This window comes from Acinonyx jubatus, chromosome F2 (assembly GCF_027475565.1).
Source record: "Acinonyx jubatus isolate Ajub_Pintada_27869175 chromosome F2, VMU_Ajub_asm_v1.0, whole genome shotgun sequence".
NCBI classification, from domain to species: Eukaryota; Metazoa; Chordata; class Mammalia; order Carnivora; family Felidae; genus Acinonyx; species Acinonyx jubatus.
The window spans coordinates 74,070,332-74,092,805 of NC_069394.1; the positions used below are offsets into that span (position 1 = coordinate 74,070,332).

The 22,474-nt window shown below is 42.2% G+C and overlaps 1 protein-coding gene, 1 long non-coding RNA gene and 1 other non-coding gene across 3 annotated transcripts; all 3 read left to right on the forward strand.

Moving 5' to 3' along the window:
- Positions 1 to 4,255: 4,255 nt before the first annotated feature.
- RPS20 (ribosomal protein S20) lies at positions 4,256 to 5,628 on the forward strand. The gene is made up of 4 exons (XM_015080700.3): positions 4,256 to 4,413; positions 4,623 to 4,722; positions 5,031 to 5,104; positions 5,413 to 5,628. The coding sequence occupies exons 1-4, from the start codon at positions 4,411 to 4,413 to the stop codon at positions 5,593 to 5,595; spliced, it is 360 nt and encodes a 119-aa protein (XP_014936186.1). The 5' UTR covers positions 4,256 to 4,410; the 3' UTR covers positions 5,596 to 5,628.
- Positions 4,894 to 4,960, forward strand: LOC113594774 (small nucleolar RNA U54). Its single transcript, XR_003415217.1, has one exon. It is a non-coding gene; the product is annotated as a small nucleolar RNA U54 (small nucleolar RNA).
- Positions 5,629 to 8,945: 3,317 nt separating the features above from the next.
- On the forward strand, positions 8,946 to 14,801 carry LOC106982529 (uncharacterized). The gene is made up of 2 exons (XR_001431372.3): positions 8,946 to 13,319; positions 14,063 to 14,801. It is a non-coding gene; the product is annotated as an uncharacterized LOC106982529 (long non-coding RNA).
- The last annotated feature ends 7,673 nt before the right edge of the window (positions 14,802 to 22,474 follow it).

Genomic DNA, 22,474 nt, shown 5'->3' on the forward strand with positions numbered 1-22,474 from the left:
AAGATCTGTGTCCCTAGTTCTGTTCCATTGCTCACTTTTGTGAAACCATTTTAAGAGCAAAGAGAGTTAAGTGGCCTTGGGTATCTACAGAACTGCAAACCGGAAAAAATGAAAGAATTAAATAAAAAGGATTCTGGGGTGCCTGTGTGGCTTAGTTGGTTGAACATCCAACTTCGGCTCAGGTCATGATCTCACGGTTCATGAATTTGAACCCCGCGTCAGGCTCTGTGCTGACAGCTGGGAGCCTGTCTCCTTCCCTCTCTGCCCCTCCCCTGCTCACACTCTGTCTCTCCCTCTCTCTCTTTCTCTCTCTCAAAAATAAATAAACATTTTAAAAAATTTAAAAGAAAATAAGGATTCTGCCTTACAGTGGACACATTAGTAGCTCAATAAAACGTCTGATTTCAGCTAGAGTAAAATACAGAAAGCCTTTCTATGCTTTTACACCTCGCACATAGGTACAACTACTAACGATGATGATACGAGCTCTGTTAAGTGAGAGGCACCATGGTGTAGTGGCTAAGAGTACAAACTCTGGAGTTCGACCGCATAGGTTCAAACACCGGCTTTTCCTGTGACCTTGGGCAGCTCACCTAAACTCAGCTTCCTCATGTATAAAATACGTTCCGGGGGGGTCGATGTGAAGATCAAACAAATTGATGTGAATACACCATATACCCAGCACTGTTCTAAGCACACACATGTAATCCTGGCACACGAGGAATTGCCTCCATATTTCACTCCCCTACCAACACAACACGGGTCACCACAAGGGAAAGTTTTCAACCCTTTCTGGTTTTTATTCTTAAATTTCAGACAGAAGTTTTAAGACGAATTTATTTAGATCATAAACTCTGCAAAGAACACAGTGTCTAAACAGCCTCTTGACACATTCATTTGAAAATACGGCTTCATTATTTCACCAATGTACCCATCTGTACCATGAATGAAGTCGTTTTCAACTTCTATGAATTTCCTTTGGTGAGAATTATGATGACGCTGTCATTACAGCAAAAGACCAGTAGATGGCTGTCCACAGAAAGGAAGTCTTCACAAGATCATTTGAAAAGACCTACAAGGGACCCCTGGGTGGCTCAGTCGGTGAAGCCGCGGACTTCGGCTCAGGTCACGATCTCGCGGTCCGTGAGTTCGAGCCCCGCGTCGGGCTCTGTGCTGAGAGCTCAGAGCCTGGAGCCCGTTTCAGATTCTGTGTCTCCCTCTCTCTGACCCTCCCCTGTTCATGCTCTGTCTCTCCCTGTCTCAAAAATAAATAAAACGTTAAAAAAAAAAAAAAAAAAAGACCTACAAAAATCAGCAAAGGAAGCCTACGAATAGAGATGTTGAGAATGTAATCACCACACTGCTGGAAGAAGTATCTATTTGAGCATAGCCTTAAAGGGTAGCTTACATAACACCAAAGTATTTCTGATTGCATAATATGCATATCCTTTGATTAAGCCATCAAAGGATAAGCGTATCTAGTAATTGATCTATGGCATTACGGAGGGCATTCTGCATTTTCTTCTTCTTTTGGATAAATTGTTAATTTTCACTTTTTCTCCCATGAATATCTCACATCTAATGTTAGAACATTACATTTTTAATTAAAATGTGGGGACTACTCAGGGTGCCTGGGTGGCTCAGTCGGTTAAGCATCCAACTTCGGCTCAGGTCATGATCTTGTGATTTGGGAGTTCAAACCCCGCCTCAGGCTCTGTGCTGGCAGCTCAGAGCCTGGAGACTGCTTCACATTCTGTGTTTCCCTCTCTCTGCCCCTCCCCTGCTCACATTCTGTCTCTGTCTCAAAAATAAATACACATTAAAAAAAAAATTTTTTTTTAATGTGGGGACTACAGGAGCTATTAACTTTAAAGAGAGAAATACACAAAATGTTTGAACTAAACATAAATTTGAAAATAGTGATGTTACAACGGAATACTACTTGGCAATGAGAAAGAATGAAATCATTCCATTTGCAGCAACGTGGATGAACTGGGGGGTATTATGCTAAGTGAAGTAAGGCAGTCCGAGAAAGACAGATCCCATATGTTTTCACTCGTTTGTGGAATTTGAGAAACTTAACAGAGGACCATGGGGGAGGGGACGGGGGAAAAAAAAGTTACAGAGAGGGAGGGAGCCAAACCAAAAGAGATTCTTAAATACAGAGAACAAACTGAAGATTGATGGGGGGGAGCGGGGGAAGAGGGGAAAACAGGAGATGGGCACCGAGAAGGGCACCTGTTGGGATGAGCACTGGGTGTTGTATGTAAGCGATGAACCAGGGAAATCTACCCCCAAAAGCCAAGAGCACACTTTACACACTGTATGTTAGCCAATTTGACAATAAATTATATTTTTATAAATTTTTTTTTAACGTTTATTTATTTTGAGACAGAGAGAGACAGAGCATGAACGGGGGAGGGGCAGAGAGAGAGGGAGACACAGAATCGGAAACAGGCTCCAGGCTCTGAGCCATCAGCCCAGAGCCCGACGCGGGGCTCGAACTCACGGACCGCGAGATCGTGACCTGAGCTGAAGTCGGACGCTCAACCGACTGTGCCACCCAGGCGCCCCGTCAATAAATTATATTTAAAAAAAAAAATGAAAGTAGCGGTGTTTTCATTACGTTTTTCTTTTTCTTTTTTTGTAAATTTTCACTACAGCCTTCTATATTACCTCAACCAGCTGTTTCCTTAGTTCTGGTCACATCAAGAATTATTCCCATACATGCTGGGCCACATTTTGCCTTTTCCTATACTGAAATTCTTTTCTGTGGTCAAGGAAGTTAATTTGTTCACCGCTTTCTCAAGTGCTTGAGGGGAAACAAACCTAAGAATAGATGGACCAGATTTGTTCCTAAAAAAAAAATCACAAATACACTTAAGCATTCCTACTGGTCGCCATCACAGTCAAACCCTAAGTTATGAAGTCTCATTTAGATTACAGCTAGTAAACTAAGAATTCTGGCTTTCAGATTTTCTGCTGTAAATTCTACGGATATGTTTTTGTTTGTTTGTTTGTTTGGTTTTTTTACAGCCAATGGATGCCATTTTGGAATAAAATGAACTAGAAAGGTACAAATTTTAACACTGAAATTAACTGTTAAATGGCAGAAAAACCTAGTATACATATTTTTGTGAGTCAAAAAAAGCCAGCTAGTAGCTCTGCCCAGTTATCACCAAATAAGTAAGTTAATGCTGTTATTTCATGAAAGTTTCAAACATCATTTCCCTTCAAGGAACAGAAGAGAAGGGCTCAAGAAGGAGCCCTAGCTGGAGGGGTCAGAGCTCTGCCCACCAGTTCAGTGTGTCGGAGCAAAGAAGTCTCACGCACCCAACAGTTCACCTGTAAAATAACGAGGTTATTTACCCTTCCTTCTGTCCTGCACCAAAACCCACCGTCCCTATGTCGTTCTACTTAACCACTCTGCCATTTTTCAGTACATGTGTCCTCGTTATGCTCTCTCTCCTGGCTACCCAAGTCAGTTGACCGCTCTTAAGTTTTTCCACTGTACTTTGTCCCATACACTCAGGCGATCTCGAAGGGTCTTTTCCGATGTTACCTTATCCGAACAGAGAGGGGATACATGTTTAGAGTTAGGGAGAGAGCCTGGGTCGCCAGGATGGGCCTCTGGAGGCACAACACGCTCCAGGATAATCCCAGCAGCCAGGCATCACGTTCCCGGAGGGAAAGAACCCAAGTTCAGATGCTTTCTAGAAACGGATTACATGCTTCTACCGGTCTGCGAAGCCAGAAGGCAAAGTATCACGAAAAGGTATTTCAGGCTATGAAAACAACTGCCTACTCACTTTAAAAACAACACGCCCAGCTTGTCAGTCATTTTTCCCAATATCCAGGTGAGTTAAACTCAGAGATGTTACCCACCTGCTCAGAGAACGAGTGATTCGGTTTGTATGGGAAGAAACATTTGCGCTGTAAAAACCACAGAAGTCGTTTTGATTTTGCAGAGACCAGGGGCAGGGGCGCCCGGCAGAGAAGTTTCTCAGGTTTTAGATCGCAATCTCCCGGTCATCTCTCCCAGGCGGTTAAAGGACCGCGGTGGTGACTGCGCTGGCGTGGACGCCACCTCGCGGGGCTCTGACTCCTCCCGGCCGATAGGGGGCGCCCGCAGCCGCACCTTTCCCGCCAGCTCGTCGGGCGCTCCAGCCCCGGCTCGCGCAGCCGCCGCCGTAGCCCGTTCCTCTTCCGGGGCAGTGCGGAGACGCGTGCGGGACCCGGATGCAGACGTGAGCGCAGCTATATAAGTGCCGCGCAGGCCGCAGGCCTTTCTCTTTGAGGAAGACGCGGTCGCAGCCGGAGCGGTGCTTTGGAGGCTCCCGCGCCTGCTCCTGACTCACCGCTGTTCGCTCTCGCCGAGGAACAAGTCGGTCAGGAAGCCGCACCGCAGCCATGGTGAGACGGGGGGGCGGCGCCGCGCGGTTCGGAACGTGGCGGGACTTGGTCCCTTCCTGGGACGCTTGCCGGGCTGGGCGGAAGCGGCGAAGGCGCGAGCCTCGCTTACCCGAAAAAGGGGCTCCTGAAGTGGTGGAGGAGCCTGGGGAGACGCGATGAAGCGAGTTTCTAGGCTTTTAAAAAACCTGTGTTCATCTGTGTAATGCTAGGCTTTTAAAGACACCGGGAAGACCCCCGTGGAACCGGAGGTGGCGATTCACCGAATTAGAATCACTCTAACCAGCCGCAACGTAAAATCTTTGGAGAAGGGTCAGTACGGTGGCTTTGGGCAAAAAAATAAATAAGTAAATAAAAAACGATGAATTTGACTTGTTGCTGTACAGGATCGACTCGGAAAAGTCAAGTGACAAGTTGTTTAACGTAGAAAGGGAAAATGAGAAGCATCCCCCCCTTAACTGTTGGTGCCTCTTAAATCCTTGTTGGCGATGAGGAGACAATAAGTGTGTTGAGTTATGATGATAGTTTTATACGCTATTCTGAGCCAGCATCAGTTCAGATTTCTTAGGGCTGCTTCGGCTGTTTTGGACGAACTGAAAGATGCTTTTATTTCCCTGTAGTGTGTGCCGACTTGATCAGAGGCGCCAAGGAAAAGAATCTCAAAGTGAAAGGACCGGTTCGGATGCCCACCAAGGTGAAATGAGTCAGAGGGGTGGGAAAACCACACAACCCGAAAGAAAAGCGGTTAGAGTTTGTTCCCGTTGAGTACTGGGTGTTTACAGGTAGCTGTGGAAGTTTTGCTCTTCTGTTCCTGGGTGGGTGCGGCGCTCGTAAGGACACCGTGCGGGCTGAGTGGACACGGACTTGCCCTTGCAAGTTGGTGCCAGGAGAGGAGTGATGCTCCGGGGAGTAATCCCAGGGAATGGGCGTGATGGTCTTCCGGATGTTCTAGAGAGCAGCGTAAAGCCATAAATGCTTGGTTTCCTTTGTCTTTTGTTGCAGACTCTGAGAATCACTACAAGAAAAACTCCTTGTGGTGAAGGTTCTAAGACTTGGGATCGTTTTCAGATGAGGATCCACAAGCGGCTCATTGATTTGCACAGTCCGTCTGAGATTGTTAAACAGATTACTTCCATCAGTATTGAGCCAGGAGTTGAGGTGGAAGTCACCATTGCAGATGCTTAAATCGGCCTTTTAATAAATTGTTTATCAGTTAAATCTCGTTGACTTTCATTCGTAATGCCATCAGATTTTAGGAATATGCGTTTGTGCCACGCAGTTTAGTCGATCTTGCAGGTAGACTGGTCAAAATTAGGTGAATGCCCTGGGGTGGTCTCGCTTGTTCTCATTAGGTCTCTTAGAGGCCACTGAAGCCGTTCGCACTTGACATCACTTGAGAACTGAGTTGTATTCACGCAACGCGTGAAGTCTTCAGGATTGACGAACCTATGGCCGCATATTGGAGCTTTTTCAAAGGATGTGTCTGGATCCTACCCCCAAATTCTAAATTGATGTATCACCGGGTGCTGCAAATCTAAAGTTTCTGGGATGCAGCTATGACTTGAGAACCTAATGTATTCTGGTGGGTAGGTAACATGGGGAACAGTAAGTTCTGCCAGTTAATGTTATTCCTCCTGAAGACCAGGCTAAAGAGTAAACCGATGTTTTGGGAACATTGCGGTTTTGCAGGCAGGTGTTTTATACTTTAGAAGAACGGGTTGAAAAAAGTAAACCTGGTATTTGTTAGCATTTAGGTTATATCTAGAAAAGTATTTTATATATATAAGTCCTTGGAGTTTTCATTTGATACGTAGACCATTTAACATGGAGCTATGCTGACATGTAGTTTATATATAAATACTAGTTAATTTTAGGAGTGAAAAGCATGTCCTGTAGGCCAAATTTATTTAGCCAAACCCTTATTGGCACAGTAATGGATAACGTGTAGCTATCAGGCTCTGTTAGTGCTTTATTTTCTTGAATGTGTCTCAGGGGAGAATGCTGATGTTCCAGTATCGAGATTTTTTGCTTTTTGAAATTTATAATCAGATGGATATCTTCAATAGTCTAGTTTTCTACTAGAGAAAATTGCCAAAAATATTTTGACAAACATTTTTGCAAATTACAAAATGCCCTGAAAGTCATCATGATTGTATTTGCTATGCTTACTAGGATAACAGTGATGAAATTAACGCCTTTCCTCTAGGTTTGGGCTTAGACCTTCACTTTGCTGCACTATCTTGTCCACTGTCTTCAGTTAACTATGTGCGTTCAAATTGAACTTGAGCTCAGATTGCTCCATACATCCAGTAGTGTGCTAGATAACCTGTGCACCTCCCAAGCTCAAACTGGACATGCCTAAAATAGAAATCTCTCCCTGCTCAAAACCCTTCTCTTAGACCTCAACATTTTGAACTGAAGGGATTTGAGTGGAACTGACAGGAACGAATTATGCCAAGCTGATGAACTCACAAATTCCAGTAGTTTAATTAGTTTGGGAAACTAAAAAATTTAACTGTAACTTTAATAAACATTGGCCATAAACATTCTACTTGAAGAATTAAGCAGGGAGTCCAGTTAAGGTTCCTGGGGTAAGCAAGCAGTGAGTGATCCCTTCTTTACAGAGAGGCTGGTGTTCTTGGTTTAGAAGTGAAGGAATTCTTGATCAGAAGCCAAGTAGTGAGCTCCTGACCTGTCCTCTAACCCAACTTTAAGATTTCTCTACATTGGGGACCCCTGCTAAGAGCTGTTTACTTATCAGTTAAGATCATTTTAATGTTCAGTATCTGGTAATGTGTGGCCTTCACACAAATACCTACAAGTTTGTTTTGATGATCAAAGTATTGCAGCATAGAAGTCTCTGGAATATACTCAATATCCTGAGAATTGTTTGAAAAGCGATCATCTGTGAAAACGTTGAAGTCATTTAGGACTAAAGAACAGGTTGATTGTGAAAAGTGTGCCTCAGTACATCGGAAGATGTTGAAAACAGCTTTATGGCCTTCACGACAGTTGTGAATTTTAGGTGATGTGCCGGAGTAACTAATACGTGAGCGTTTGTGAAGTTTCCCACTCAGTTGGAGCGGTCTTTAAGTTACAGCTATTTAGAGAGCCTGTGATACAGCCAAAACACAGCACTTAAAATTTGGGGGACTGCTGTTGTCTTCCTCAAACATTTAAAAACATCTGTAGTACTTGGAAACAAAACCCATGCAGGACCTTGGGATATTTAGTACTGACCTAAAGATAGGTTAAATAGTGGTCGTGGTGCCAGTGAGCCTTAGAGGCCAACTTGTATGGATTAGGGATGTAAAGAAACACGAAGTTGGGAGGCCTCTCCTGTCCTAAACCTCATTTGCTTTGGATTTACAGAGTACTCACACCTGTGAGCTGTAAACATAAGGCAAGAGAAACCACCCTGGCTGTGCGTTTGCTGGATCACATGTCCTCACCTGACATTCCTAAGTGCAGGTGTACAAGCTCTGTGGATATGAAGTGAACAGGCAAGAGAACGTAGAAGTAGAAATTCTTGGCGGTGAGCAGTCAGATCTGCAAACGTCATTATCTGGATCAGTGGGCTTGATAAGATAGTGCTTCGGGACTCCTGCAAAACACTTAGGAACTGTCTCAAGACCATATATGGGTGTTCCTTTCTCTCTCCAGGGGATATTTTCCAACCAAACCAAGACTGGCTCGCTAAGGGCATAGATTTCTCGCGCCTGGACCTCGGTTCCCAGAGGGCAGGGTACGCTGCTGGTCAATGGTATTCGGTCAAATTATGCTTCATCAGAGAAGTACACGTGAATCCCCAGAGGCGTGGCCTTTCTAACCATCCTCCTTCAAAAAAGTGAATGTGTAGATCTAACTATACAAAGAACCTGGCCAGGCCAAAGCTTTATTTTTTCGAAAATAAGAGGAGCCAAATTAATAATTTACTTCATTCCAGGAATAGTATAGTTCACTTATATAGCAGGTTCAACTTTTAGAACGAGAGAAGGGAATCCTTCCATACATTTTGTTCTGTAAACTGCCTTTTTTTCTTTACATAGAACCTACCCTAAGAGGTATTGTTAATATTGTATTATTCAAAACTTTTCATGTACATAAAAGTGTATGTAATCATAATCTACTCTTTATATAAAGTATATCTTTAAAAAATACAAATGAGAATACTAAATGTAAATTATTTTTATCATATATCTGGCAGAAGTTCCTATATCAGCACATAACTTCATTTCTTTTAATGAATGTTGCATTATATGGATGCACCTGAATTTAGTTAAATAACCAGAATTTATTTGATAATTATTCATTTGAAGAATTATTTAAGAACATTTACTATATTCAGGTATGACTTTGTCTAAGTCACTTGGATTCCACCTTGATTCCACTTAGTCTACGTTTTCACATAATTATGTGAACTATCGGAATCTTAATTCAGATGGTTTTCAGCCAGTTCTCGGGATATTGAATGTATTCCAGAGACTTCTTTGCTGCAATATACGTCAATCATCAAAACAAGCTTGTAGGTATGTATCCAAGAGAAGAGATAAAAGAGAAATAGATATTTCTGTCCTAAGATTCCAGAATTTTTAATTTTAAGTTGTTACCAAATTGGTGCCCTAGAATGATTGCACCCATTTATATTCCTACTAGTAGTGGAAGTGCAATAACGTCCATCTGGTGGACAAAAAAAATGTATCAGTATTTTATCTCTGCCCTCCATTTGTTGAGTTTCTCTTTCTGGGGCTCCTATTGATTGGGTGACCTGGAGGTCCTGTATGTTAGCTTTCTTTCACAGGCTCTTTTAGTCTTTTTTAATTTTACAGTGTGGGATTATTTCTTTGACTTTCTCATCTAGCACTTTTATTGATTTAATTTTTCATTTTGATAATCTTGAGGTTTTTTTTTTTTAACTCATCCATTCTGGTAAATTTCAAACATAGAAGTAGAGGGAATGGTATAATGAATCCATTCAGCTTTAAGAACTGTCAACAGTTTTCATGTATAACTTCATTCTCTCCCCCAACCAACCTTCAAATTATTTTGAAGTTAATCCCAAACATATTATTATATATACACATTTTTCAGTGTCTAAAGGACTCTTATATTACTTTGTAGTTATTTACCTTGTTTTTTCAGTTTAGTATGTGTTAAGTATGTTCACTTTGCTGTGCAACAGATCTCCAGAAGTTTTCCGTCATGCGAAACAAACTATACCCACTGAAAAACAACCCCATTCTCCCCATCCCTAACCCTTGCCAACTACCATTCTGATCTTTGTTTCTATGAGTTTGACTACTTTAGATACTTCATAGAAGTGAAATCCTACAGTATTTCTTTGTGACTGGCTTATTCCATTTAGCATAATGTCCTTAAACTTCATCTTTGTGCTGTATGACAAGATCTCTCTCCTTTTAAAGGCTGAATATTTCATTGCATGTACATACCACATTTTATTCATTTATCCCTCAATGAACATTTGAGTGGCCTCCACCTTTTGACTATTGTGAATAATGCTGCACTGAACACAGGAGTATTAATACCTCTTCCAGATCTGGCTCTCGATTCTTTTAGGTAAATACTCAGAAGTGGGATTGCTGGATCATATGGCATAACTTTGTATTTTTCTTTTTTTGAGGAACCTCCATTACATTTTCCATAGCAGCTGCACCATTTTACGTTCTCACCAAGGGTTCCAATGTCTCCACATCCTTGACAACACATTTTCTGTTTTGGGTTTTTAATTTGTTTTTTGTTATAGTAGCTATCCTAACGGGTGTGAGGTGGTACCACACTGTGTTTTGATTTGCATTTCTCTAGTGATTAGTGAAGTTGAGCATCTTTTACACTGGTTAGCTATTTCTGTATCGTTTGAGAAATATCTATGCAAGTTATTTGTCCATTTATTAATCAGGTTATTTATGTTCTTATTGGGTTGTAGGAGTTCTTTCTGTATTCTGAATATTTAACTCATTATTAGTTATGCGATTTGCAAATATTTTCTCCCATTCTATAGGTTGCCTATTCACTGTTGATTGTTTCCTTTGATGTGCAGTCTTTTTTTAAGTTTGATACAGTCCCATTTGTCTACTTTGCTTTTGTTGCCTATGCTTTTGGGTGTCATATCCAAGAAATCATTGCCAAATCCCTTGTCATGAAAACTTTGTTTTCTTCCGGGAATTTTGTAGTGTAGGTACTAGTTTAAATATTTTTCTGTGTGAGACAGAGCGTGCATATGTGCAGGGCCAGGGCAGAGGGAGAGGGAGAGAGAATATCTTAAGCAGGCTCCATGCTCAGTGCAGAGTCCAATGTGGGGCTCAACCCCACCACTGAGAGATCGTGACCTGAGCCAAAATCAAGTGGGATGCTTAACTACTGAGCCATCCAGATGCCTCTAGTTTAAGTCTTTAATTTTGAGTTAATTTTTGAATATGGCTTCACAGTTTTGCATGTAGATATCCAGTTTTTCCAGCACCATCTGTTAAAGAGACTGTCCTTTCCCCTGCTGTGCGTTCTTGGCACCCTGATTGAAAATCATTTGACCCTATACATGAGGGTCAAGGCATCCTTGCATTCCAGGAAAAAAATCTCTCTTGGTCATGGTGTGTAATCCTTTTAATATGCTGATGAGTTTCGTTTGGTACTATTTTGTTGAGGATTTTTGCGTCAGTATTCATCAGGGATATTGGTCTGTAGGTTTTTTTTATTAAGGTATAATTGACATATAACAATAGTTTCAGGTGTGTAAGGTAATGATTTAATATTTGTATATATAGTCTGTAGTTTTCCTGTAGTGTCTTTGGCTTTGGTATTGGAGTAATGCTGTCCTTAAGAATGAGTCTGGAAGTATTCCCTTCTCTTTGGTTTGTTAGAGGAGTTTGAGGATTGGTGTTAATTCTTCTTTAAATGTTTGGTAGCATTCCCCAGAAGCCATCTGATCCTGGGCTTTTCTTTGTTGGTAGGTTTTGATTACAGATTTAGTCTCCTTACTAGTCTGTTTCAATTTTTTATTTCTTCATGATTCAGTCTTAGTATGTTGTGTATTTCTAAGAATTTATCCATTTCCTATGGGTTATCCAGTTTGTTGGCATGTAAGTGTTCATAGTATTCTCTCATAATCCTTTTTGGGGTTTTTAAAAATATTTATTTATTTATTTGTTTATTTATTTATTTATGAGACGGAGTGGGGGAGGGGCAGAGACAGGGGGAGACACAGAATCCAACACAGGCTCCAGGCTCTGGGCTGTCAGCCAAGAGCCCAACATGGGGTTCAAACTCACAAACTGTGAGGTCATGACCTGAGCCAAAATCAGTGCTCAACCAACTGAGCCACGCAGGTGACCCAATCCTTTTTGGTTTTGTGGCATTAGTTGTGATGTCCCAGGTTTCAATTCTGATTTTAGTTATTTAAATATTTTTTCTTTTTTTGAAATTAATCTAGCTAAAGGTTTTTAAATTTTGTTGATCTTTTCAACAATCCAATTCTTAGTTTTGTTGATATCCCTATCAGGGTTTTTTCTATTCTCTATTTTGTGTATGCTCTCATCTTTAGTATTTTCCTCATGCTAACTTTTGAGTTTCTTTTTCTTTCTCTAGTTGAGATGTAAAGTTAGATTACTGATCTGAGACTTTCTTAATGTTTACACCTACAATCTTCCCTGTTGGTACTGTTTTCACTTTATCTCATACATTTTGGTGTGATGTGTTTCCATTCTCATTTGTCTCCTGGTATTTTCTAATTTCCCTTGTGAATTCCTTGACCAAAGAACTTGACTAAATTGGTTTTTTTGAATTCCAGAAAGTTGAACTCACAAATCTGTTTCCATTTTCTTTGTTATTTATTCCTTGGTTTTCCTCTATGATAGTTTCAGTGAGGTCTCTAGGCAGAGATGAAGCAACTATCTGTGCTCAGTCTGCAACCCTGAGCTGAGATTTAACTGATTCTTAAGGTTTCTTGAGCATCTGTTTTATATAGATAACCCACATAGGACATTTCTCATTAACAAGAACGGTAGAGTGGCATTGTGCTGAAAGGTAGGGGCTCCTGAACCAGACCATCTGGGTTCCAAATTTGGCTTTTCTCTTTTCTAGCTGAGACTTTGGTTAGGTATGTTACTTACGTTCTTGTATATGAGTTTCTTCACCAATCAAATGAGAATACTAAAAATCCCTTATGGAGTTATTCAAAGATGAAATGAGTTAATATTTTTAATGTACTTAGGTGAGTGATTGGCATAGAGTAAGAACTATTCCAATATTTGGAATTGAATAAATTTGAATTTCAGAAAATGAAATGCATCTGAGAAAGTGGCCCCTTGAATTTGTCTCACTCATACCTGGTACAGAGTTCCTCGAATACAACAAGATTTAAAACATTTTTTTTTCTGCTTAGAGGTCAACTAAGTTGAGTGGTGACAATTTTTGCACTTAAGTAGGTAGTTAATAAAAAAAATGAACTTAAGTAAGTTTGAATGACTGTGTGTATCCCTGACAAGACATACAGGCGTCACAGTTGTGACTGAAAGGAATTCACAGAAAGTCCGACTAACAGAGTCAAGAGGCACAACCTGGCCAAGGGAACACTCAAGGAAACAGATTCCAAACGTTTGTTTCCTTTATTTTTATTAACCCTTGCATTCGCACAATATTTCAGCCAAAGCTTGAGGAAAGTAAGAACCCGACCTATTGAAAGCTCAACCAAAAGACTAATAAAATAGTCAGCCAAAGATACAGTTCTACAAAATTGCAATATTTTTTAATGTCTGTTTATTTTTGAGAGAGAGAGAGAGAGGCAGAGTGCAAGCAGGGGAGGGGCAGAGAAAAAGAGGGAGACACAAAGCCCGAAGCAGGCTTCAGGCCCAGAGCTGTGAGCACAGAGCCCGACGCGGGGCTTGAACTCACAAATGGTAAGATCATGACCTGAGCTGAAGTCGGAAGCTCAACCGACTGACCCACCCAGGCGCTCCGGCAATGTTTTTTAGAAAGAACTTTTGACATTGTTTTCCTGTAAGCATTTGACAGGTGTTTTTAATCACACAGTATTCATTAGTTGTTCACTTACAGTTTGGCACATTTGCATTATGAAGCCTCAAGTGTTTTCATTTCTAAAAAGGTCAGCACTGTGGGCTTAAGTCTTTTTCAAAGATAAATCCCATTAAACTTTACAAAAAAATGAAAGAAGACCCACAAGAGCAAACCTGAGGAAGGAGAAATCAACCATTACAGTAAAACCAGGAAGACCGATTTATCGCAGTTCAGTCCTTTGTTGCCACGATGCCAGAAAATGAGATTGACACAAGTTCTTTAAAGATTCTTCTTGTTTTTCTTTTGAAATAATCTCGAACTTACAGAAAAGCTGCAAGAACAGTACAAAGAACATTTTGTCAACCATTTGGGTAAAGGTGGTCGACATGACACTCCATCACCCCCAAACACTTCAGTGTATTATTTCCGGCACAAAAATGCATTCTCCACAACCATAATACAGCCGTTAAAATTAGAATATTCACATTGATAGCGTTAGCTCCGTCCAGTCCTCACATCTCCTCCAAGTTTTGCCGGTCGTTCCAATTTTGCCCCTTAGAGCACAGAGATCCCAATAACAATCAGGCATCCCACTGAGTTAACAGATCTTGTGTGTCTCATTTAGCCCGGAACGGTTCCTTGGTGTCCCTTTGACCGTCATGCCCCTGACGCTTCTGAAGGTTCCAGGCACTGAAATTTGGATGCTTTCCTTACCCCACGTGGGCTGCGGCACCTCATTCGGGGCTGCCTCCTGCAAGCGTGCCCTCCTGCCAAGTGGAGACCCTCCACTTGGGCCGGACGCCCCAAGCCCGGCTGCCCTTGCCATCGCAGGGACGCCACCTCACCCTGCTCGGGCTCCGGCACCCTGGCACCGGGGCCCCCACCCAGGCAGCACCCCTCACCCCACCGAGGCGACAGCACCTTGCGCTGGGCAGCCCCTCCACGGACACCCACCTCACCCTGCTCCGGTGCTGACAGCCTGCAATGCGAACGTCGCGGCGCCCCACTCCCCGGGCAGCTGGTCTCACGCAGAGGCTGACTTGCTCAGGGGGAGAGGGATCACGGGAAAAAGAACAAGCTTCGGATGGTGTTCAGAAACGCGTTTTAGTATCTGTCTGTACGTGAGTCGTAGCCGAACCACCTGACGAACTGAAGTCCTTTTACTTAAGCAGAAAGCACAAACCGTAAGCACAAAAGCGTTCTCGTTTACATCATGAATCCCAAAGGAGTATTTTGAAGTGTTAAAACGGGTGGTCACATTTGACTGTGATTATTTTAAAAACATGCGCAGAGAATTCACTCAGTCTTCAACATTTTCTATGTATACACAAAAATGAAACCAATAAAAATTATCGTGTAAGACATTTAAATTAGTGAGCTGTTATTATATAATTTGGGTTCCTGTTTTATAATGATGTGTTAGTGTTCTCCAGAGAAACAGAACCAATAACTTCTATATACATGACATTTATTGAAATATATGAAATTTATTGTAAGGAATTGGCTCATGTGATTATGAATGCTGACTAGTCCCAAGATCTGCAGGGTGAGTCAGCAAGCAGAGACCCGGGAGAGCCAGTGGATTAGTTCCAGTCTCAGTCCAAAGGCCAGAGAACCAGGAGCAATAACGGTATAGTTCCAGTCTGTAGGCCCATAGGCTGAAGATCTGGAAAGAGACAACGTTTCGGTTCAAGTCTGAAGACAGGAAAAAGCCAGTGCCCCAGCTCAAAGTCAGGTAGGAGGAAGTCCCTCTTACTCCCAGGAGGGTCAACATTTTTGTTCTATTTGGGCATTCGAGTGATTGGGTGAGGCCCACCCATGTTGGGGTGAGGGGCAATCTGCTTTACTCAGTGTACTGATTTAAATGTCAATCTCAGGGCCACCTGGGTGGCTCGGTCTGTGAAGTGTCTGACTTCGGCCCAGGTCGTCATCTCACAGTTTGTGAGTTCGAGCCCCGCATCGGGCTCTGTGCTGACAGCTCAGCCTGGAGCCTGCTTCAGATTCTGGGTCTCCCTCTGCCTCTGTCCCTCCCCCCTTCGCACTCTGGCTCTGGCTCTCTCTCTCTCAAAATAAATAAACATGAAAAATTTTTTTTAAATGCCAGTCTCATCCCAAAACAACCTCACAGCAGCACCCAGAATAATAGTAGCCCAAATATCTGGGCCCCTCGTGAGATGTCTAGTCAAGTTGACATATAAAAATTAACCATCACAAATGGCAAGCTGCATGTTCCTACAGGAAACCCTCTCGTGATTACTGCCAGTCTAGACCACCATCCCTTCTTTTTTTTTTTTCCTCTTTCACCTATAACCTAAAGTTTAACATCTTCCTGTTTTTAAGTATGCAATTCAGTAGTGTGAAATATACTCACATTGTGGTGAAAGCAGATCTCCAGAACTTTTTCATTCTGCAAAACTGAAACTCTATACTCATCACACAACAACTCCCTTTTCCCCCACCTCCCGGCCCCTCGACCACCGTGCCACTTTTCTGTTTCTCAGAGTTTGACTATGTCGGATACCTCACAGAAATGAAATCATAACGGTATTTGTCAGTTTGTGACTGCCCATGTCATTTAACATAATGTCCTCAAGGCCCACCTACGTTGTAGTATTTGACAGGATTTTCTTTCTTTTTAAGGCTAATATTCCGCTGTGTGTACCACATTTTCTTTCTCTATTAATGGACATTTTGGTTGTTTCTACTTCTTGGCTACTATGAATAGCGTTGCTATGAACGTGGATGTTCAAGCAGTTCTTGAAGACCCTCCTTTCAGTTCTTCAGGGTAAATTTCCAGAAGTGGGATTGCTGGATCGTGTGGTCTACCATTCACTTCTTACTTGGGTTGTTGCGGTCGCCTCACTCATTCCCTGTCTCTTGTGCCCAACCAAAGGCTCTTTCTGGTTTTTTCCATATGTGCTAAAATTATCCTTCAGATATTTAAATCGGGTCACGTAATTTTTTCTGTGTAAACTGCTCCAATAGAGACATCGAGTTCCTGCTTGAGATGTACAGAACTAGAAAAAGAGCCACTCCCAAACTTACAGCAGTAAGAAAGAAAAAAACCCCTCAAATGCGTGACTTTTACTGAACTCATCAGGCTGCTGAGGTCTTAAGGCAACCAGATGGTGATCTAAGGTGACACAGGCGTTTTCTGGGAGAGGCCAGAGGCAAGCATCTGTTTGTCTGGGGCAGATGCAGCTGCTAAGAGGAACCAGACACTTTTCATCCTAATTTCCACGTTTCCGAAATCTCTGCATGAGGGAATTACATTCTGAACGGTAATTTTACAGACAACTAAAGTAGAGTCCTTTAACTTCTAAATATTTTCTTCTACCCATTTGCAATGAAAGGTTTCTAAAATGTGCTGTACTTCGCCCCGCTTTATTGGACCGAGTACATATACCAGTTACTGGGCTTTGGTAGGCTACACGATCTAGAACAGGTGCTGTACCACGCTAGAAGGCTATCCTGTCCTCCAGGACGTCGTACCGTGAGAGGCCCTTGAGTGCATTTAAAGAGATCATCCTCCGGGCACCAGAGTGGCTCAGTTAAGCGTCCATCGGGCTCCATGCTGACAGTGAAGAGACTGCTTGGGACTCTCTCTCCTCCCTCTCTGCCCCTACCCTGCTCTCTCTCCCTCTCTCAAGGTCAATAAACTAAACTAAATAAATACATATAGACATACATTAATAAATAATCCTCTAGCTGTTCTTCTGTTCCTTCAGGAAAGCCCTTCAAGGCTGTCCTTCCCAGTGGCACAACACCTAGAGGAAAACCTTCTAGAGCAAGACAGAAGTCCCATTACCTTAGCTCTCAGATGAAAGGTACCAGTAGACCAAGTAGGAGTGGACTGGACTGGAAGCCGTCTAGGTCCCTGGTCAGTCTTGTACCCTTATGACTGTGCTCACCTGCCCTCCAGGGTTTTGAGAGCATATCTGAGGAGCAATACACCCACTAAACTCAAGAGGGTATGCAAGCTTATCCAAATCTGGTGATGATGCTTTCCTAGAATTCTGTGTGGTGTGGTACCACGAGTTCTTTCTTAACAAAGAGCTCTTTGCTTCGGATCTTTGGATCACCAGAAATCTGTGAATGGACTCCAGTGAATTCACCTTGAAATCATAGATGAAATTCTGTATAGGCTTATGCCTGACTTTTCTGGGAAGGAGTTCCAATATTTTCATGAGATTCTCAGAGGCAATGAAATAGGCTGAGATGTTACCCCTCTAACTCTGAAGAAAAAGAAGTGATGAAGTGAGTTACGTTGGTCTTTTACACAGGCTCAGTCTGGGCTGAGCATCAGGTATAAATACAAGGGCAAGGTTATCTCTATTGGATCAGCGTCTGACGCATATGTAAGTGTATATCACACTCGAGTTACAATGCTTCCCACAAGGGGCCCCCGGATGGCTCAGTCGGTTAAGTGTCTGACTTTAGTTCAGGTCAAGATCTCACAGCTTGTGAGGTCGAGCCCCGTGTCAGGCTCTGTTCTGACAGCTCGGAGCCTGGAGCCTGATTTGGATTCTGTGTCTCCCTCTCTCTCTGCCCCTCCCCTGCTCGCACTCTGTCTCTTTCTCTCTCTCTCTCAAGAATAAACATTAAAAGAAATTTAAAAAGATACTGTTCCCCACACAATGTCCTACACCTTTCCTTTCTTCACTAATATATCAGGACATCATTTTAGGCATCTTATTTTTGTGTTTATGGAACCGTGCTAATCTTTTTCATGATCACGTGGGATTCTTATGTATGGCTACACCACAATTTATTTATCTAGCACCCCACTGATAGATACCTAGATTTTTTTTATTGTAGTTTTGTTGTTGTTGTAAACCAATGAAACACTGCATATCTTTGTACATATGGCTTTGCACAATGTATGGAGGTGCCTTTTTGCTCATGCCCTTCAGACACAGGGCATTATTAATATCTTTTGGGCATTTTCCAGAATGATAGGTGAAACTAGGTGTTGTACTTTGCTTTTTATGTATTCCCTTAAAGATTTCCATATATTCATGGAGCATTTGTATTTATTTTTCCATAAAATGTATGTTTACATTTGCCCCAATAAATATATCTTTACAGTGTTACCTGTTATAAAAGTGAGAAGCCCAGAGTGACATGGGCTACAGCCCCCATTTCTCAGTGGATACGAAATTTGATCCTACTCTAGAACAAATTACTCATGCATCTATTTTCTTTTTTTCAATTTGTTTTTGCAGGATCTGTTATGGTAGCTAGAAATCTGCTAGAAAAGTCAATTGCCAAAAAAGTAATGATACACTGATGCACTGAGTAAAGATATATTAATATCCAAAGTAATATTTGAGGAAATACCAGGAACAGAACAAATTAGTAATAAAAACTTCTTTTTTGTAATATTCATTTATTCTTGAGAGAGAGAGAGCACTCAAGCATGAGCAAGGGAGGGGCAGAGAGAGAGAGAAGGGGACACAGAATCCGAAGCAGGCTCCAGGCCTGACTCGGGGCTCGAACTCCCGAACTGTGAGATCATGACCTGAGCCAAAGTCAGGCGCTTAACCACCCGGGTGCCCCAGGAATACAAATTTCTATAACATGACTTCAACTTAAGTATGAACTGACTTAAGGAAATGTTCATAGTAATTACCATATTTCTGTGGGGTTTTTAAAAGGTAAATAATGCTTTTCTTAATGTCTATTTATTTATTTTGAGAGAGAGTGTGTGAGCAGGGAAGGGGCAGAGAGAGAGAGAGAGAGAGAGAGAGAGAGAGAGAGAGAGAATCCCAAGCAGGCTCCACACTGTCAGTCCAGAGCCCAACTCGGGGCTTGATCTCACAAACGTGAGATCGTGACTTGAGCCCAAGTCAAGCGTCAGAGGCTTAACTGACTGAGCCACCCAGGCGCCCCTAAGGTAAAGAATGCTTGGCTGCAACTACAGCTCTCACTATTACCCACAGAAGAATAATTTTATGTCCTATAGGGAAAAGTTGTAAAACTTTAAAAGGGTTGTGATTTCTAAATGCAAACTTTGAAGTTTTCTTCTTGAAGTCATCTCCCTGCAAGTTTTTGGCAGTTGCACAACTTTTAATATTTTACTGGATTCTTTCTATATTAAGAATGTGGTTCCATATGAAGAAGAAAGCTGAGCTCTGTGATGAAGGCAATGCTTAGTAGATCAGATGTTTTTCTGTAAATTTCAATATGGTTTTGATAAAATCATGGTTCCAAGTCAGTGAGTATTTGCTTTATTATTTGCACAGCTCAGAGCTAAATGTTTTGCCCAACTCACTTGGATTTGCCAAGGACCCATTAGCAATGTGAAATATAAGTAAGAATGTATTATATTGAGGGCCCGGAGGTGGGGTCTGGAGGTACTAAGGAGGAGGCAGAAAACAGGTGAAGGAGTGTTCTAGGCAGAAGGTCCAGCTCGTAAGTGAGAAAGAGCATGGCATGTGAAAGGGGCTGGGAGAAATTGGGTGTGGATGAAATATCTAGCCTGGGATCCACGTGAGGAGACAGAGAGTGCTGGAGAGATAAGACAGATCAGGTCATGCAGAGGATTTATTCTATGCTAAGGACTGTAGACTTTATCCTCAGAGAAAGAAGAGGACATTAGAGGGTTCTGGTCAGAAGAGTAAGATGATGAGATACAGTACTAAAAACGGATTGGAGGGGAGGGAGAAGCCTGAAGGCTGGAAGACCAATTCAAGAGCCCAGACAAGACACAACTGCAATGTTAACTAAAATAGCGGGAATTGGAATGGAGAGATTCTATCACTGTGAGAAGTTTTCAGAAGGTAGAATCCACCATATTTGTAAATAGGTTGAATAGGAGGAAGAAGGTGTCTTGAGCACCTGATGCGGTGTCCTGAACATTGGAGAGCTGAGAGAGCATTTACAAAGAACACTAGGGAAGGTTTGGAGGGCTGGATTGACCTATTAGAAGTGACCTTGTGACATCCACGTGCAGATACTTGATAGATAGCTGGGTAAAATGGATCAGAAGACCTCTTTCTCAGGATAGAACTCTGGAGTGGAGATCAGATATGGGAACCCCAGCACGAAGATAATTGCAGTCAGAGAGATTGAGGAGATCGCCCAGGGAGCATGTGTCTAGTGAGACAAGGTGGGCTGGATGGAACCTGAAGAATACAAATCCTGGTCAAGAAAACCAAGGGACTGTGGAATGAGGGAAGCCAAGGAAAACATTGCAAGAATGAGAGCGATGTCAACTGGGCCAAACAAGATGAGTCCATTAGATTTAGTAAAAACTTCCACAACTATCACTTCAAACAGCTGGTGGGGATGTGAGGGAGATTGGGAGAGGCTGGGGAGTGAGAGGAGGGTGAGAGAATGGAGGCAGTGAGCACAGATGAATCTTCTGGAGAGTTGGGCTGTAACAGAGATAAGAGAGACAGGGCTAGAGGCCAGCTGTGTGTGGTTGAGTGGACGTGGTGTTCTTCAGATGAACTTAAGGTGAGTTTAAAGGCTGATGGGAAGAGAAGCAAGAGTTGAACCCATGGGAGAAGGGGGTGGCAAGAGAAAGAGAAAGTGGTGAAGGATGACATCATGGGAGAAGGAGATGGGAGGGTGAGGTTCATGAGAAGGTTGGGGGGATGGAGTCCAGAGACAGGTAGAGGGATTAACTTGAAGAGGAGGAGGGACACCTTATGCTTTTCCGTTTTATGTAGAAGGAAAACGGTAAGGACAAGACCTATTGGGAGGTAAGTTTGTTTAGTGCCTGAAGTTCAATAATTGCTCATCCATCGATTCCTAGTGTCTCTGTGAATGGAAGAGTCATGAGCACATGAGTAAGGAGTGAACTGTGGAGTCCAAGACTTGAAGAGAATGAGCAAAGTGTGAAAAAGCTTAAGGGAGACCAGGAGAGAGATAGAGCCAACCAGAAAACAGGAGGATTTGGGGGTGGTAAGACTGATTTTATAATGGCACCAATCCAAGCCATTTTATTACTTTTTCTGTAGTTCGTGATCAAGATTTAGAAATGGGGAAAGCAAATGGCTGTGTTGATCTGGGACTGGGCTTTTCCGGATCACGACAATGGTGGGAGATATAACAAGAGAGTGGAGAATATAAAAAAATATTTCCAATAGCAAAAACACCCCAATAACTCCATTAAAAGGTAAGCTAAGAACTTGAATAGATGTTTTTCCAAAGAATACATATAAATACTGAGCAGGTATATGAAAAGATGCTCAACATCACTAGTCATCTGGGAAATGCAAATTAAAACAACAATAAGATACCATCTCACATCTGTTAGGATGGCCGTGATCCAAAAAATCAAACAGTGTTCATGAGGATGTGCACTGTTGGTGGGAATGTATGCAGGCACCCCCACCCTGGAAAACTGTATGGAAGTCCTGCAAAAAATTAAAAATAGAGCTACCATCTGATCCAAAAATCCCACTCCGGATGTTTATCCAAAAGAATTGAAGTCAGGATCTCAAACAGATATTGGCACTTACACGTTCATTGTAGCACTATTTATAATAGCCAAAATGTGGAAACATCCTGAGTTTTCTTGACGACAGACAAATGGATTTTTTAAAATACAGTATATACACACACCGGAATGTTATTCAGCCTGTAAGAAGGAAACCCTGGGGCACCTGGGTGGCTCAGTCAGTTAAGCACCATTCAGCTCAGGTCATGATCTCACGGTTCATGAGTTCGAGCCCCACATTGGGTTCTGTGCTGACAGCTCAGAGCCTGGAGCCTGCTTCGGATTCTGTGTCTCCCTCTCTCTCTGCCCCTCCCCTACTCGCACTCTGTCTGTCTCTCATTCAAAGATAAACATTAAAAAAAAAAAAAAAAGAAATCCTGGAGTATGTGACGACATAGATGAATCTCGAGGGTATTGCGCTCAGTGAAGTAAACCAGTCACAGAAGGACAAATACTGCATGATTTCACTTATCTTACACACACTTGCTAACAGATACATGAAAAAGCAGCCAACCATATTAATCATCAGGTAAACGTAAATCAAAACTACAACATCACCTCACACCTGTCAGAATGGCTAACATCAAA